This window comes from Anser cygnoides, chromosome 2, assembly GCF_040182565.1.
Source record: "Anser cygnoides isolate HZ-2024a breed goose chromosome 2, Taihu_goose_T2T_genome, whole genome shotgun sequence".
Classification (NCBI taxonomy): domain Eukaryota; kingdom Metazoa; phylum Chordata; class Aves; order Anseriformes; family Anatidae; genus Anser; species Anser cygnoides.
Window position 1 is genome coordinate 19,483,293 of NC_089874.1, and position 19,692 is coordinate 19,502,984.

At 35.5% G+C, this 19,692-nt stretch overlaps 1 protein-coding gene across 11 annotated transcripts in view; it reads right to left on the reverse strand.

The window, feature by feature from the left end:
* ARMC3 (armadillo repeat containing 3) overlaps window positions 1-19,692 on the reverse strand; it is a 61,979-nt gene that overhangs the window by 23,884 nt on the left and 18,403 nt on the right. For 9 of the 11 annotated variants that reach the window (XM_013172060.3, XM_048061624.2, XM_048061631.2 and 6 more), the window contains 8 exons: window positions 19,508-19,625; window positions 16,789-16,914; window positions 15,076-15,144; window positions 14,576-14,751; window positions 12,914-13,108; window positions 11,922-12,105; window positions 5,861-6,013; window positions 5,631-5,736 (listed from right to left, as the gene is read on the reverse strand). In XM_013172060.3, coding sequence (XP_013027514.2) covers window positions 5,631-5,736; window positions 5,861-6,013; window positions 11,922-12,105; window positions 12,914-13,108; window positions 14,576-14,751; window positions 15,076-15,144; window positions 16,789-16,914; window positions 19,508-19,625 — 1,127 coding nt within the window. The remainder of the gene's footprint in view (window positions 1-5,630; window positions 5,737-5,860; window positions 6,014-11,921; window positions 12,106-12,913; window positions 13,109-14,575; window positions 14,752-15,075; window positions 15,145-16,788; window positions 16,915-19,507; window positions 19,626-19,692) is intronic. The other 2 variants (XM_013172061.3, XM_048061626.2) reach the window with 2 other exon arrangements.

The following is a 19,692-nucleotide window of genomic DNA, read 5'->3' on the forward strand; positions in this document are numbered from 1 at the left end:
CCAAACTTCCGCAGCTAATACAAAATGGATCACATTGCAAGGCTTTGAGGGTAGGAGAACATAAACAGCCTCAAAGATTTTGTTCTATTCCACAAGGTAGAACTTCTATTTAGTTACTGCAATTTAGAAGTGTTCTATTTACTATCTGAAACCGATACCTCGTAAGCCTCAGGATGATGTGACATGAGATTTGTGTTAGAGACGAACGCTCCACATTGGTCTCTGTTTTCAATATAACCCCTGATAGCAACACAGTTAAAAATAAAACAAGAGTCGTGCCAGGAACAAAATGCAGTGTCTGAGTCTTCAGAGGAACGTTACCATATACCCACACCTTCACAAATCTACGAGAGAACAGCAGCTGGCTGAGTGAAACACCTGTCAGCGGGGGATGATTTAGGGTACTATCCACAAGTTGTGCATCAGTCATCTGATGCGTTTCTGCATGACATCGCAGCATCAGGCATTGATTCAGCTTTTATGCTAAGGGAGAAATCTACCATAAAACACTTGCAGTTTTCAATCAAGTCAGTACGTAGCTTGTAAGGAGAAGCTTGTGAGATCTTGGGTAATGACCATGCTGTCTTTTCTGTTTAGAAAGTACCTATCACACTATGGATATATGGTAAGAGAAAGTCAAACCAGGAATCTATTCATGGCATGAGTTAACTGGATGTATTTGTATAGGGCTCTGCAGAACGGGTGCTAATGTAAAAACAACAACGCAAACCACAAAACCCAACAAAATCCCTTTTCATTAGTAGCTCAAAAATGTAATTCTGTCACTAGGGGTCAGTATTAAAACATATTACCTTTATTCAATACAGTTAAGAGGAATTCCATTGTTGATTTCCTCCTTCAGGAACACAAACTTACGTTGAACCATAAAAAAGACAAAACCTCTATTATGGATTATTACCTATTTCTGTTTTTAAATTTAACACTCACATGCTAGAAATTTTATATATTCTCATAAATTAACACATTCATGAAATACTGACTCTTCAATTTTCATCCACTTTTGTTAATTAGGTTCCAATGACAGTCTTGAAAAAGAAAATTGATAATTAAGTTTTCCATTTTCTAATAGGCAAGATTACTGCCTAATGATATTACTACTTAACAGTAATAATCATTACTTTTTAATGATAATATCAACATCTGAAATGTAAGGAAACTGGACAGTCTTTACATTTAGTCCTTGACAGCCAGACCCTTCTCAAAAATAATAAAAAATCTCTTGTGGATAATGAAAATCTCCCTCTAACAAGGTGAGAGACTCTCACTACAGGTGAGCCCTATCCGCTCATAAGAGACTAAGGATGTATTTTGGGTCATTAGATCAGGATAGGAATTTCAGTTTGGAATAGATGCAAAACCCACTGAAATCAAGGGAGAAACTCGTTTTCTCCTTACTGGGCACTGCCCCTAAGCAATGAGTTCCCAACCTATGTTCCTGTTCCAAGCCTACTCCAAATCCTGGAAATCTTCATACATCTCACAAAGCACACATTCAGATGCTATAATAATGCCTATAAATGCCTATACGGACATAATTTTCCTGCTGTAAACAGGTCCAGAGATTCCTCTGAAGAATTCAAGAATTAGAAAATTAAGAAACATCAAGCTTGCTGACTTTGCAATTTTTGGGATGATATTTTATTATCTTGAGTCCGGATAGGATTCTTAGAAATATGTAACATGACACTAATTATAAACCCCAGGAGAAATATTCTGTCAGATCGTCAGTCTGTCGGGTACCACAATTTCCTGCAGTACTGAGTACAGATGAACAAAATTCATCCCTTTCCTTCTTCCCCTAGACCAAACTAGCTGAATGCTATCAATTTTGCACTTAAAATAAGCAATTTAAGACAAATATTATTGAGGCTGATAATTAATTTTCATGTTCATTATAAAGCTGCAAATTTTCATATGTTTTTCTTTAGGAGTAACTCCAGTAGATGCCCACAATTCAGACACTGCCAAATTTATGAAGCCAGGTACTAGAAATGGCATTTGTGCTAAGACATACTGAAGAAAATGGTTGGCCAAATTAACTAATGCCTAACTAGTATATTTGAGATCTTATTTCTATGTGTTACTTCTAACCAACATCATATTTATATTTAACATGATTAGCTTACCCCAAATACACGGTGAGCAAAAATAATTGGTTATACTTTAAACAGGAAAATATCGGCAGAGGAAAAAGTAAAACGTTTGTTCTGTAGCTAGTTGCGTAACAGAGAACAACTTGTTTTTCTGTCCAATAGATGGCACTGCTGTTTCTTTATTTAATTCTTCAATTTGTGCATAATGCACATTACTGGAGTGACTGTGCCTACATTTCCTGATGCCTGGACATATCAAAAATGGACAGATTTCATAGACTATAAAATGGCATTCAGCCATCCAAATAACTGTATACAGTTTTCAACAATGCAAGTTAGTGTTCTGGATTTAAAAAATGTAAAGTGGATGCAAATACCTAGCTGAATATAATTCTTTTCTTCCCAGAAGCAGGCAAACAGAAACAAATTCTAGCACATATCTGAAGGATGGCCTCGGAGATATGCGCATAGTAACATCCCCAAACCATTTCTTTACCATCCGTTAGAATAAGTACACAGGATTCTAAACTGCAGCATACTTCACAATTTTATTTTTATTTACCCAAGTATTTTCAGGTTAACACTTTATTATCAGTATACAGAACAACTTCAATTCTCTCATACTTTATGATAAAATTCAAATAAAAGCATCATCAGGGGGTATTTTACTACTATATTTTTTTCTATGTGCTGCTGAAGCATGACCACATCAGTTATGCAACAAAAGCTTAAATGATTGAATATTTTAAAAGTTATTTGCAGTAATTTTTATGTATTCTGGTAGAGATCATATAGAAAATCCATGTTTTCCAGTAAACCTGAAAACTCAAATTGTTGGTATTGGATTCATATTCTCTTCTGCTCTAGACCTTTAGTTAAAATACTGCGAGGGCTGGAGTCATTGATTAATTTATTTACTTTTGCCAAATAACAGTTGCTTGGGGACTGGTGTGAAATGACAAGCTGGTCTCTGTCCCGTACATTGTGAACAGGTGTTCTAATTACAAAACCTCCACCATATTTGACACCTTTATTAGCTGTCTCAGTTGAGAAACAAAGGATTGATTGGGCAAGGGTACAGAACTAGCCTTTCATTGCTGTGGGGAAGCACCTAGAGGTCAAGGTTAATATACGTTAGTGGGGGGCAGTATTGCCCATTGCCTGTGCTGTTCTTGTGTTATTAATCAATGGAAGACTTTATCCTAATGAGCTGGCTGTTGTGGGAGCCTTAATTACACGTTTCTTTTAACCTGTATTTTCTTCCATATTATATGAAAAGCAAGCAACATTATTTGATCAAATATTCCTAAGAACAACAAATCTCCAGCAAAAATAGCAGTTTTGTCCCGTTTACATTCTGTAATATATACTGTGCACAATGAAAGGGCAAGCTACTCATCCTTCAATCAATATAACACATGCAAAAACAGGCACAAAATGAAATATTGCAGAACACATATGAGTTCAACAAGATTGAATTTTGTGTTCTGGCTGGCTGGTAAATAGTGAAAACATATTTATAGTAAATAAGTCTTCCCCTCTACTATAGCCATTTTCTTGTTCTTGCCATATAAGGCCTTCCTCATACTACTAACTTTATGATTTAATATTCTTGGAGGGTTTATAACAAGAATCTAATACATAGCCAATAAAAGGGCACTAGTCTCATTAGTCCCATTTGGGCCCAGAATATTGTCAACATAATTACACAGCAAGGTCACATCATTATAAAAGTATATCAGCATCTTCATTATATATACACTTATTTTCAGTGGTTTACAAGGCATACACACAAAATACTCCAAAATGAAATATGATTATGGTAACTCAATCTGGGATTCATTTTTTCCAAACTGATTTTTTTTTCTTAATTACACAAATGTAGAATACATATGGGCCAGATAGTCAGTCAGTGGGCTGGAACTATACCAATTTGTATCAGCCGAGGGTCCAATTCTATATATTCATTTGTAGATCCTAGTCACACTTGGAGCCATCTATGACTTATTAATGGTTTTGATTTAGAAATGAAGCTTTGAAGTAATTATATAGTCACATGGCATTCATCCAATATACATATTTAATGTAAATTATTGCTTCCTGATTTTCGCAGAAGACCTGTGATTAGATTATCTTGTGCTTCCATATTGTAGTTGGAGCTGGATTGCAAAGACAGAGAAGTATATGCAAGCCACCTTTACAATTTCCTGACTCTGTCTAGCAAAAAACAAATACGGCCTCCATTATAATTCGGAGGAACAGAGACAGCTATTTCCCTGCCTGAGGTCTCAGAGAATTGTTCTAGCAGTTGAGCTAAACAATGTCCTGACTATCTCCTTGGCAAAAGAAACTGAATGAGTTGGCATAAGCTGCTATACCAACTCAAAACTCTCCAGAGACTCCCTTTTCACAATGCAAAACCTCAAAGGGCTGCGCTACGAAAACCAGCTGTAGCGGGGCTGAGAGTCTGACCCCTAGACTCCAGTACTGTGCTCTTTTTATGTGTGTATGACTCCCACTGACACCAAATGGAGAGTCATGCACATGAGGAGAGCAGAAAATCAGACAAAAAAAAATCTCCTATGAGAATCTGAGAACAGAGTATTATTCTCTTGTGTCAAATTATGGCTCCATCTGGTAACATTAAGTGAATACTGGTGACTATTAGAGCTGGATCAATAAATTGAAACAAATAATTTATTTGGTGAGTTATTTTACTTTTTCACTTCAAAGAATGCTTGTGAATGGATTACAACTTCCTTGAGTATATTCCAGGAAACTTTTAAGGAATTTTATTTTATGGTTTGTTAGTTACATGTGATTGCTCATATACGTCAGACTGCTCTGTTTCTTTTCCTTGAACAGAACTTTTAATAGAGTTGGGATAGCAGAACTCTCCAACTGACAGTAGAATTTAGTTGGTACAATTATTTTGGAACTTACAGTCAGCTAACCAACCTTTGCTAATTACTCTGGATACTGAAGTTACATTTCTTTTCTTTTAGAGAATGCACTATGAGTATTCTCTATTACTTGGGAAACAAAAAGAGAAAGAAGGATGGTGCTGATATTTAGAATATATGAGTGTTAAATGTCTCAAATCAGTCAAAAAAAAAAAAAGCTGCAGGAACCATAAAATTTTAAAGGATACCTTGCTGATTTTGAATTTTCAAAAAATACATATATTTAAAAATCCCACATTGAATGTCTTAGATTATGAGGCATATTTTCCTCATATGTTCTCTTCAAAACATGATTTGTACCTCTGTTTTCATTACGTCCGCTTCATACCTTTCCCCGATAGAGCAAATGTTAGTGGAGATAGTGTAACTCTTGTAACACTGATGAGAAACAACCTATTCCAGCTGACTCATAAGCACCAAAAAGAGCTTACAGACACATTGAAATAGATCCTTGTATGATAAGGACAAGATGAGGCATTCATTAAAAATCAAAACATTATCACCTGTGTTCAGATTAGTGTTTTAAATAATCATTTAATTATTGCAGACTCACCTTGAATTACTAGGACTGGCTGTTGTCAAATTAGCTAATGCTATGACTGCAGCTTCTTTTACCTCTTCATTGTTACTGCTTAGCAACTCTACCAGCTGGGGAATCCCTTTAAAACAAACAGTTGTATACATGAACCTTCAAATAAACCACGACAATCTGCAAAATTGTAACATGTTCCTTACAGAAGGAAAAGCACAGACTGTCAGTTCGTTCCTTCCCACCTTACTTACCCTGGAGTCCAAACGCACGTTTGCTAGATAAATCCTCACACATGGCAGAAATCGCTTGGGAAGCAGCAACTTTAACTCCATCATTATCAATTTCCAAAAGGTTTATGAGGCAGTTCTCAACCTCTTCCTCGTTTAATATTTTTCTATTTTCAGCTTTAAACAAAAAAGAACAATAGCATTAATCTGCATTTGTTTTCCAAATCAGTGAAAGGACATGAATTTGATTTCATATACTTGTTTCTAACGTAACACTTGCTTTTGATACCATGGAAATGAAAACATTTTGCTAGGAGGCACCAGCAATTAAGAAATGTGCACAAAGGACCTGATCCAAAGCCCATTAGACTTCACTGAGCTCTGAATCAAGCCCAAAAGATGCCTATTAAATACAGCTTTAAACACACATAGCTCAACAGAATGCACTTTAAAACTTAAATTCGCATAATGTCGACAGACATGATGAAAAGAGATTTTTCCATTCAGTAGATCATACTCAGGACCAGATTTACTCCAGTTTATGCTAACAAAGTTCAAATTTATAAAATTGAAGAACATACTAGTAAATGTATAACTAAATTTAGTGGAACACCAGTTAGCATACTCTCATAGCCAAAAAAAAGGCAGGGGGAGTTAAAATCGAATTTTAAATTCTGTACAGCTTGCAGTCCTTCATTAGAGCACACTGTGCAGAGAATTTCAATTTCGTATTTTTACCTGGTCACGCAGGGTTCACTGATGACCAACTATATGCAGCAGCTGAGAAACGCCACAGATGTTCCTCTACATAAGTAACAACAGAGAGTCTCTGCAAAGTACCTACAGGAGTCTGACAAGTATGCTTACAACTTCACTTAGGCCCAAATGGATTAGATCAGAAGTCTGGAGGATGTGTCCAAACTCTCTCCTCTCCCAGTGTGCAGGTATTTGTTAGAAACTGCTCTAAGTCAAACTTTCTTAGCCAGAAAGACACTGCACAGCATATAAATTGTACAGTTAAGAGTCAAGCAAAATGAATTTAACTATATGCATAATTTGAAGTGGATTAATTACATGTTTGAATTTATATCTACATGGTAAAACTTTCAAATGTATCAAAGAAATTCGGGAACCAAGAAGTCCGCAAGACTTTGGCACGTTTGGAAATTTTACTAATACTTGCTAATGCTTTCATGGATCAATGCCTGATGTGGTCAGTTGTCTAATCAATTAAGAAAGAAAGAAAGAAAGAAAAGAAAAACAGTGCAAGTATCATTTTAAATAAAACTGAATCTATGGTGAATAGAAGTAAAGAAATGTAAGTCCACAAAGCCATAGAAAAGACAATTTGATTGAAAACCTAGGCATGACCAAAAAAAAAGAAAAAAAAAAAAAGGACTCAATGCATATACACAAGAAGCTAGTTGTTTTGTCCTCGCTAGCTCAGTTTTAACTGCTTTTATAATCATAGGAGATACGCAACTGAAATCTGAAAGTAAAACACGCACCAGATAAAACAGGGAGGATTTTAAGCATCAGCAGAACCTTGGCCACAACCTTGATGTGTATCAGCCAGCTCTCAAGAGAAGGCCTTAATTGGGATTACAGACCGTTTTGACAAGTAATCAAGTATGCCCCTGGCCTGTTGCTTGCCAAAGTAGTCCATAATCCCTAATAATGATCTCTAGAGGTTCTTCATGCCTCAGTAATTTGGTTCTTATACAGCAAGTTACTTAGTACTATACGGATTTTCTTTAAAATTGTTCTTGTTTTTAAAGACAGTTATGATGATAAACATTGTTTACACTGTCATTTTAAAGATAATTTAAAAGATAATTTATGCCTGTATGAAGTCAGAATAATCATTATAATAATATGAATAATTTTTGAATGAGTAAAAATAGTGATTTAAAGTATCTTAAACAGAATGAAGAATTTTTCAATAATGTGGAAAAACAGATTTTGAATCTACTGTAAGCAGTATGCACCTATATATAGCTAGCTAGATAAACAGAAAATTATTAACATTTTAAGATCCAGGTACCAATTCTATTTAAGGGAGGAATATTTTCTGCTAATCCTTTCTATGTTTGTACAAGTTGTTCCCTTTGGTTTTTACAAAGAAAAGAAAGAATTCAGAGTTGAAAGGCTTCCTTTGTGTTAAAGCAATTCTCATGTTCAGTGCCAACACCATATTTACAGTGATGAATTTCTTGACCCCTAAGTCATTTGAATACATTGATTTAACACTAAGTAAGATACTCAGGTTGGATAAAATACCCAACCAAAAGAGTCTGGAGTACTAACACTTCTGTCCAGTGTTTCATGAATTGGCACCACCACAAGCTAACCTTTGTTTTTCAGTGTGTTTTCCTGTTTCGCCTTCTTACCCTAAAATTGTGATCAAAGAGTTCTACTGATCATACATTCAGCTCATTGATGTCAGTTTATGGAATTATTTATACCAATTTCAAATGAAAAAAATGTTATAGCTAAATAGTATCATAAACTTCCACTGATCTTGAGATAACCCAAGTAAATAAAAACTTGTATTGTAAAAAAGCAGATGTTAATCAAGTTACAGAGCATATTTAGTATGCTCTCTTTTGAAAAGATTTGCATTTAGATACATGTAAAGAACTCAGAGAGCTTGAATCCAGAATTTTGGCAGAGCGAAGCCAAACTTGAGTGAGCATGATCATCACTTTCTCCATATACATTCCATTCCACAGCATTTTGCTGTTGTGGTGCATCTAGTATTGGCAGAGGAAAGTCAGGCCCTCCTTAAACAACAGTCAGGATAATCCACTCACAGATATTCAAAAATTGACAGCTTTAAATTATATTTTGCATTCTGAGGTGATTGCATTACTTGCTGTGCAAGGAAGGAATCACAATAAAATTCAACACTAATAGAACTACTGATAGATTAATATATTAAATTCAAAATTATGTTACAGAACAAAACAGATTTCCAGTGTCAAAAGGATAATGATTACAGAAATTTGATCAATTTTAACTTACTTGAATAGAGTAGCATCCTGAAGATGCTATTTAAAATTGAATATAGTGTTTGTGCCACACAAGTTATTCTGATATTGAGAATAGCTCTTAAGGGTTAAGTTTGTCTTATAACATAAAACAACAACAAAAAGTTACTGGAGTCCTTTCTAAAGGGCTCAGAGGGGCATAAAACAAAACTGTTTGTCATGATAACATCACGAAAAAAAACAGTAATCATTTCAAAAACAGACACTGCAGTATACCTGCCTAACAGGATTAAAAAAGACATACACGTTCTATCATAGCAGAAGTAGAATATTTCATTTAAGGAAATACAATACTTTTTTCCTATGCATGCAGGAAATGTTCATAAAATACAACCATGATTATCAAACCTGACGAATGTGGGCGACCTTATGGCTATTGCAAATTTAATGAAAAGCCATATAAGAACTTCAGGCTGTGTTGTGTTATATTGGACTTACACAGAGTCAGGTATTGGCATAGTAAGCATTAGAGTTGCAGTTTGGACAGGATTACTGGTCTGGCTGGGATGGAGTTAACTTTCCCTGCAGTAGCTTGTAGCTAGAACAGCACTGATACCACAGCAATGTTGTGTCTATTGCTGCACAATACTGGCACAGCATCAGGACTCCCTCCAAACCCCCAAAATCCAGTAGGCTGGGGGTGGGCAAGAGCTGGGGAGGGGACATCACCAGGGCAGCTGACCTAAACTGATTGAAGGGATATACGGTGTCACACTCAACAATAAAAGGTGGGAAAAGGGGGGCTCTCATTATGAAGACGTCTGTCCTCCCAAACAGCCAGTCCACATACCGAGACCCTGCTTCCCAGCACATGCCTGAATATTGCTCATTGATGGGAAGTAGAGAATATTTTTTCCCCTCTCTCTGTGCTTCTATATGGCCTTTGCTTTTTTTTTCTACCCCCCCCCCCCTTCCTTTTCCCTTTAATTAAATTATCCTTATCTCAACCCATGAGCCTTTTCTTTTCTTCCCAGTGTACTTTCTTCTCCTCCTCTTCTTCCAAGGAGGGGGAGTGAGAGAGCAGTTGTGGTGGAGCTCAGAGGCCCAGCTGGATAAAACCACCACAACAGGCTGTTTGGTGTATTTACAACCAGGATCCAAACAGAACAAAACAAAACAAAACAAAAAACAACAACAACAACTGCATGTCGTGGCAAATATTTCTGTTATCTCATTGCCTTTGGACTATTCCTTAAAATGGCCCCAACGCCACTTCTCTTTCCACTGGAAGCCTGACTTTAGACCAGTAGCTCTTGGTATGTGTAATAAATTCAGTACTTCTGGGGGCCATGCTGAGCAGCACCCGGACTGTGTTTCTACTGCACCACAACAACACGTTGCCCTTTATCTAACTGGTTGTCACCAAAATTCTACAGCTTGGGAGCAAATATTTTAAATCTTCTGATCTATTTTCCCCATCTTGCTCCATCCATACCAACTGTCATAGGCTGAAGAAGAGAGCAAACCTTTATAATGAAACCACATTGACTCCATTTGTAAAGATATATGACAAGAAGATGCATCTTCACTGATGGTAACATTCAATGATATAAGATCATATGCCGTACTGCAATATATTACGTGTACTTCTTGCCACCGCGCTTTACAAATGTTGTGTTCAGACATGCTTCTACTAACAGCTGCTAAAATATTAGGTCACAAAACTGAAAAAAGGAGTGAAAGAGGGAAAGCAGGCTATGCTTATTTGAAAATAAATATGAAAAAGGATGAAGATGCAATAGAAAGTAGTAGGAGCAAATATAAATCTACTTAGCATACTACTTACAAGCCTGTCACAGGACTATAAAAATGATACTGACAGTCCTAAGTAGCATAATAAAATAACAATGCAGGAAAAATACACAAAGAAAACACTGGCATAAGAAGGTTCCTTCCAGCTCTGATATCTAAACATAAATGAAAATAATTTTCTGTGATTTGCAAAGCTTCCAACACAGAATGATAAAAGCATACAGAAACACAGAATACTAGGAAAGGTAGATTCTATTATTTTAATATATCATTTACAAACAAAATAATTACAAATAGAAAGTCAAACTAAGGAAGTGAGAAAAGAAGTAGAAAGATAAAACGGGGAAAGAAGAAAGGAGGTCTGAAATACTGTAGGAAGGATAGATTGTTTTAGCCATGCATTAAATTAGACAGCATATTTGTAAAATAAACCTAAATTAAAGACATGACTCAACCATGAGATGACAGAAATATGAACAAAATATTTAAGCTCTGCTGTCATAGTTACTGTCATCAAAACCCCTCAACAGAACCAAAATCTTCTATAGACAGAAGTATATTATTTCTTACATTGCATTTGGTTATATAGCAGTACTAGGCATATGTTGCAACTCAGAAACCAATGTATGGAAGGAATTTCAAATGTAGATTTATTTAAAGATCATCCTCGTGGGCAAAAGTGATGAGTATGTTCTGCCTAATTCAGAATTCCTTGGTGAATTATAGAAAAGTCTATAAAAAGAACCATAGGATGAATAATTATAAAAAGATGACAATGAAACTATTTAACTCCACTGGGAATATTAATCTGCAAGCCATTTGAAAGGCTTTTTTCATGTCCCTGTTAAAGGAATTTGTATTTGAAATTGCCTGACATTTAGATGAGCAGTTGTATGCAAAAGGAACTAAGCTTCTGATTAAGTCTTAACTGATATTGATGAGAAATTGTGCCAGCAGAGGTGACAGTTTAAGATGGTAGTTACCTGGCATCAATAAACAAAATTAAAAGGTCATATTTTCAGAGGGCTGTTTTTCTTCAGGAAGTCAGCATTTTGTAAGAATCTATTATATTTAAAAATAAGTTAAGGCAAAATCTTAAACTATTCATATACATGTATTTCCCAATTGTGCTCTGATTGCCAAGATTCATCATTGTAATTCTTTCTTGCCAATGTTTTCCTCAACACAAGTACTATCCTCAACCAGATAAGACAGCCTCATTCTGGATGAAAATTTACTTCACAAACAAATTCACATACACAGATTTTTAAAAAGTCACATACAATCATAAGCTGCTTTGGCAATTGCCTTTGCTGCATTCTTCTGAATATCAGGAACAGTAGAGTCTCCTACAAATGAAAGTAGCTTTTTAAGGCCTCCTGTCTGCTGAATCAATTGCATAGCATGCACATCTTCAAGACAATTTCCCAACACAGCAAGAGCTTCCACATGTAGATCGTTAAATTCCTAAAAAGGAAAAAAGCCCATACAAAAACAACCTTAAAATCGGGATTAAAATATCTCAGGCTTTTAACTTTGTAGGATAATGGTTATAACTTTCTTTAGGACATTTTGTTTATATTACAAAATACATATTTTCATATTTATATTAGTCGCATACTTTCCTTGATGTGCCTTAGGACTGAACACAACTTACTAAAAACAATTAAAAAAAGAAAAAAATAAAGTGTCTCATTTATATCTGAATGTGTTAGGCAGGTATTCAGAAAGGACCTGTCATCTTAGAATTTCAAAAATATCACAAATTTCTCTATGCATTATATTTCCCTAGGTGACATCTGAAGTCAAGAAGCACTAAAGTGAGTCTCATAATAACATAAACAATGAAATTCCCAAGGTAGGAAATTATATTTAAAGCCATGAATATCAAAGGAAATTCAGAAAACAAGATCAGTATTCAAACTGTGAACCAGTACCAGAGTTCACCATCTAATAAAAATTTTTGGGAAAACATAATATAAAAAGATACATGGTGAATGTTTCTTACATTTACAGTAGTTTGAGAAATGGACGGCAAATGCAAAACAATATGGTGACAATGCAATAAAACAAATGTAAACATTTGATTTTAATCCCTTTGCTACCTCTTCTGCTGAATTAGGTATCCTAGCTTATCCTGTTTCTATCAGAGTTAGCTCCAAGTAAGGAGCTATTTCTTCTGTTACCACTCTTCTATAACACAAACAATATTTCTCATTAGTCATACAAACATTAGCGGCAAGAACGAAAAATTCTTAAGGCAAGTAAACTGTACATTGGTTTCCAGTATCTTCAGAAGACAATCTAAGCCTTGATTTTCTCCCAGTATTATCCTGGTTCCTCTGTCTCTGCTAATTACTTCCAAGGTTTTAAGGGCTAACAACTGAATAACTGGATATTCAGATTTCAGTAGTTCCAGCAAGGGTGGAATTACATTCAGTTCGCAAACTGCAGCACGGCTTTGAAAATCCTGTAGCAAAACATTCGACAAAGAATGTTAGTGATAGAAAATACAGCAGTACAGCAATTCCTAACTTTACAGAAAGAACACCAAAAATCTGATTTCAAACATACAAAAATGAGCCAATACACAGGAACATCAATTTCTGAAGATTTCATTTTTCTTAGCTAAGAATCAAACTGAGTATGATCAACCTCCCCCCTAACCTTAAAATACAAATTTTTTGCATTAGTGAGGTATACCCTACAGTATCTAGCTCTGGTTAAAGAAGTCTGTTTACTCTTGGTTTTGCCATGTTTGTCTCAATACACACATTTTTTGAGAAAGTTTTAAAAATTTTGTTTCATCATTTTTACTCATCTCAGTGGGGGAGAAAATAGTTTTAACAGCACACCGTGGTTGCCTGGTTACTTCTTCTTTTGTTTCAGTAATTATAAAATAATGATTAAAATTTTCAACTTTAAACAATGTATATACTGCTTAATAAAAAGACAGTAGTAGATTATATTAAAATAGAAAAAAATATAAATAAATTACAATTTGCTTTTAAATAGCTTATTGCACATGTGCAGCATGCAATTATCCTTATCAATATAAGCAAGCACCAGGTGCAGTTATCCAGATATACCCTGCAACAAAGACAGCGAGATAGTAAAAGAGGAGAAAGAGTAAAATGTGATTCTGAATAGACATGCTCTGATGCCCCAAAAGAGATAGAGTTATAAACTGAATTCATTACTGAATTGATTCGCTTAAGCCTTGGAAGAGAACTGACATACAAATGCACCATTCTTTTGCTAAGCAGCATATGGATGACAATAGTGCTTAGTGTGAAAGTAGCCAATAACAAATCTATTCCTTCAGTATGGAAAGTAGCTGTTGACAGCAGTCACCTATCATTAGGAAGACGGTCAAAAACTGGGACTATGGACTTGCTGGCCAAGACAAGGCACAATGCAATTACTACTATAGTTCTAGAATTATTCCAGCCTTTTAGATACACAGGTTATAACTCTCATTACCAAGACTAATATTTTCCAAATAAGAAAACATATTCCTACTTAATTTAAAACGCATCTGAATCCAATTCTGGTCTCACACTGCCGTACCGCACGGATAATTGCATTAAGTTGAATAGAAGTACAGTCAACTCAGCGATATTCAGTTAATCATAGAATTATGGAATGGTTTGGGTTGGAAGGGATCTTTAAGAACATCCAGTCCCAACCCCCTGCCATGGGCAGGGACACCTCCCACCAGACCAGGTTGCCCAAAGCCCCATCCAGCCTGGCCTTGAACACCTCCAGGGATGGGGCATCCACAGCTTCTCTGGGCAATCTGTTCCAGGTGTGACATCTAATGTTTTCAAATACATTGATAAGTGCTGAAGAGTAAAGGAAGCAAATATTTTAAAATTATTAACCCCATTGAGAATGTTTATCTGTCTCTGTAATTTAAAACAAGAGTAAACTTCACCTGTACCAGGAGATAGATACATTCAACTGAATTCTTCTTAACATCAGGATCAGGACTATCTAGTAGTCTGATAAGTGGTTCTAATCCACCTTGCTCAAATATTTGTACTTTAGTAGTATATTCAACAGCCATTTGTGCCAGACACAGAGTAGCAAATTCATGAATAACCACATCTTCTATAGGAGAAAAAAAAAGAAGAAATATTTTGATCAAGTTTATTCAGCACAGTATATGCTCACTAATCTGGTGGTTTAAAACATTTTTGAAAGTAAATAAACATTAGCTGTTAATCATACCTTATTTCTTCATAAACATGTTGCTCCATCTGTACAGCATAAAACATTACTCAGTGAAAAAATGAGCTATACAAGTGATTACCTATTTAACATATATTATGAAAAATCATAAGTTACACGAAGGGTTTTATTAAATTGTCTGATCAAATGACAATAGAAAATTATTTTTGAGAGTATTTTTGCACAAGGAATATTGTAAGCTACCTTCTGGCACCAGGTGGGATAAAAGTGCATTTGTGACATCCAGTTCCCTCAGTAACTTCTTGACATCATCTACAATGAAATAAATGCACACATGAAGTCTTTTATTTGGCAAGCTGGACTGGGTAAAGAAACAGATTCTGCTCCAAGGGGAATGTACTTAAGGTTACTCTCTGAGTGCCAAAAAGAATTGACTAAGTTATACCAAGATCATAACGGGCCCAGAAAATGTACAGAAGATTTTCAAGTACAAGACAACATTCTTTGCCATTTCATAAATAGAAATTTTCTCTATACTTCATTGAAACTTCATTCAAAATACTTGTCTCTAGTAGGTTCTTATTGCATGTTGCACAGTTTTAGTTGTCAAAGAAGTCATACTCCAACTGTTAAAACTATTTGTACTTAAAATAATCAAACTAAAACCAATCCTCCCTTTATTTAATTTTCAAGCCTTCACTTTCTAATTTTCTGATAACAGAGCCCACTTTGCAAATTGAAAACATTAATTATACAGGTCTTATTAAAATCACAAGAAAGACTTTCAGAAGCATTTTTCTTGTTAATGGCAAACTAGCCAAACTACAACCACTAGACAGAACAAACAAAAAACATTTGGGACAGACTTCATGTGATCTTACAGAGCTGTGTTGTTACTATCAACACATTGCAGTGCTGAAATGTAAGAGAAATGGTACATGAAAAATGTACTTATAAAAAAAAAATATATATATATGTGAATATAAGTGGAAGATCTTCAGCCATGCAAATCCATGTTTGTGCAGGAAGCCAAGGTCTGAAGGGAATAACTGTAGGTTAGCATGGAGTTGAAAGTAAGTTAAAGAGCATAAGATCTAATGCAACATGAAAAGCAGATAGCAGTTGGTAAAAGATATAAATAGTGGTTAGGATATCATCATGAAAGACAACTGGGCAGATCATCTTCCAAAATAAGACCTGATTCATTATATTGATTGGGTATAAGTTTACAAAGCGATGCTAAAATAACTGCCACTGAAACTCAACCTTATGTCACTTAGGTTTTCATCTTCTTCAGGTATGCTTACACTCTGCTTACTGAGGCTTGATCATCTGGCACTCAGCTACCCAGCACGGATGTCATACATACTCACTTTAGAAAAAGGTACAAGAAAATCTGCATATACTGTGGTTAACTCATCTAACATTGGTAATGGCTACACAAGATACACTGGCTTGCCATGACTGAAATGTCTCTGAGAGATATTCAGGATAGGTTGAATATCACTAGCTCAGATACAAGTAACAAATACCTACACAGCAGCACTGACCTGCCAAAGAAGCTGTGTAAATGTGCATAAACTGATATTTAACCACACCTTTTTTCATGTACATGATATATACCACTTTATCCTTCTCTTCCAATTTTTGTAAAAGAGGAGAGTGTGTCATTTCAACATTTGTTGGGCATCTTATGTAGTCCGGCTTTCTCTGATAGAGAATTCCAGTACTAAACTCTTTCAATTTGTCCCTGTCAAAACAAAACTAATGACTGGAGGAAAATTCACTTCTCTTGTATTCTTTTTTTTCCCCAAATCAGTTGAGTTCTCTCTAGCAAAACTAGTTCCTTTGTTTTGAGTCACTAATATACAAAAAAAAAATAAATCACGAGCCACCTATTGCTTTGACGACCACAACCACACACACTGAAAAATGTTAAAAAATTGAGACTCTTACGATTAGAAGCCATGATACCAAACACCATGATGGCATTTCTGCGTACAATTGGATCTTCATGTGAGATGAGTTTATACAGACGTTCCACTGCTCCAAGACCAAGAAGTGTCACTTTGTTTTCATCACCTAAAGAGTAATTAGGTTAAAAGTAAGAAATGTAACAAGCTCATAGTTCTAATATAACAAAGTAAAATAGCTACCATTTTTTACCAGACCACAGAAACAAAGGAAAAAAAAAAGACTGGACAGGACCCTGGGAACTCCTGTTCAAGACAGAGCAGGAAAAAGCCTTGCTCTTACCATCACGGGACCTGTTCTGCTCTCCTTGCTCAGGCAGCGTGGGGCTGTGCTCTTGCCCCTGAGGTCATGGTCCCTCACCTGCTCTGCTGTCACCCTGACTGCTGGTTCCCATCCCTTGTGGAGCAGTTGGCCCTTGGTGCTACCTGGGAACACGAACTTACCTGGGAACCAGGTAAGAGATGTGGTGACACCCACTGCTAACTGAGTTTACAGATAATCCAAAACAATTGCCCTGAAAGGTAGGCATTTCACTGGCACGGTAACTGTATGGATAACATATTACTACACAACAGATCACCAGGGGAAAGGATGATCCCATACGCCTCTGAAGAGAAGTAAGGAAGAACCTGTCAGTCCTGTGCCAAGTGGTGGGGAAGGATATAGGCTGATTTGTCATCATCATGTTATCAAGGGTCATTGATTCTTTTAACTTGTTTTTGGATATGTCTCTGATATGTCTTTTAAACTGTTTTTGGATAAAGCTACTGGTTACAACAGGGTTCATCTCAATCTATATATATATATATATATACATATATATACACACACACACGATAAAAATAATTACTTTAAGAAACGTTAAAAAAAGAAAAAGTATTCAGAAGCCAGAAGTTCCAGTACTAAAGTTGACTATTCAAACTAAAGTATGCCTTCTTAATGTGCACAGTGGCTAGTCTTTAACAACATTACACATTAACATTTCCTTAGGATTTGTGTATCAGTTCTCTAGGATTAATTAGTATTTTTAAAGCAAAGGATGCTTCTGTCTGTTGGACAGCCAACTCATTTATTAGAGACTACCACAATAGTACAAAGGATAGCTTCCTATTTGGTTAAGTACAGGTGACTGATATTGTTATGAACCTCATTTTATTTTCCTGTTTTCTTGCATCCTAAATTTACTTTCCTAAAGCAACTACCAGGATTTGGCTCATTAAATCTAACCTGAGATTTTTACCAACAGGCATGTTTTGTATGATTACAGCCTTCTGTTCCCTGCTCAAAAAAACAAAACAAAACAAAACAACAACAAACCCTACTCCTATTTTCAGTTCCCACACTACTTTTGTAATTAATTTTACAATGAACTGTGGGAAAAGCTGCCTATCCTTCCTGGCTACAAGACAGCAGTGTGAGAAGAAACTGGAGAACTGTGCTCATTCTCAAGCCAAAACACAATTAAAACACAAGAACTAACTTTTATTGAGGGATGGAACTTAAATTACTAACATGATTTAAGAAATAAACTAATTTCAATGTGAAAACAACCCTTCTTTTTTGCCACATTGGAAAATTATGGTCAAGTCTTCACAAAGAATACAATAATTTCTACATGAACAATTGAAATGACTGTTCATTTAGAAGACACAGAAAAATTAAATTTCCATCCTCTTGCAGCATACCATAGGTTACTGTGGACAGCAGGGAAGAAGCCAGCAAGCGTTTATGGTACGCAGTTCGTAGCTGCTTCCCAACATTTCAAATTCTCTCTTTACATACTAAAAATTTGGTTGCATGTCCTCAGCCAAGTTTGCCACTGTCGGCTGAATGTAAACATCTTCCAAAATCTAGGGATTCCTAACCAACTGTCAGAGCCTTCAGATTTCCTCTCATAAATTCAGCTGTGTTGATAATTGCCATCACCACAATAATCAGCATATGAATACATTTTTTAAGAAAATAAAATAAATGGAAACTTATATATAAAGAAGATTAACTATACCAAAAATTCTACCAATGTATACCGATTTGAGTGGCTGGCATTGCATGAGTAGGCAACTTCGGAAATGATGAACAAGTAGGAAACTCAGCAAATTATGTGCTACATCATTTTGAACCTTTCTTAAACAGTTGTCTACTGGGCACCCAGAATATGATGCTTGGTTATATATAATGCAAGGACCTTTGGAACATGTGGAATCTTGGAGGCTTGTTAGATTCCCAATACATACAGAAATAAGCTTGATAAAGGAGGCTGAGAGATCTCCAGTAAATCATCTGTCCCAGTACTGTCATATGGATATATGCAAAAGTAACAGAAGCAGGCTAAAAAGTAATTTTCATTCACAGTAGACAGCTCACTGAGATATAAGAGCCTTGAAACAAGGAATCTTTTCCCAGATGCACGTCTGTTGCTCCTAACGAAACAGGTACGGGTTATATCTAAACCAAGCTCTATTGAAAAGATAATATAATTTTCTACAATAAAATGCTAAAAATCTACATGTAAATCAAAGGAGTTTTTTATAACTTCAAATACAGGAGTGACAGATATTTCAGGAAAAAAAAACACAACACAAAATCTTGACAGAGGTTTTTTTAAATGAAATGAAGACTTTATTGCTAGGAAACTAAAAAATTCTGAACGACTATCAAAACATAAGCAAGTCAAAGGAAAGCTTATTGCAAAAGGACTAACCTTTTGATGCAAATTTATATATAGCATCACATGCTTTGGCCAAAACTTCCTCTTCAGGTGAACTAAGCATTAGCACGACCGTTGCTGCTGTTTTGCTTTCAATCAATAGAGGATCAAACTAGGAAAAAAAAAAAAAAAAAAGGAAGAAAAGCTTATTTATACTGAGCCTTACTGTGCGCTGCAAT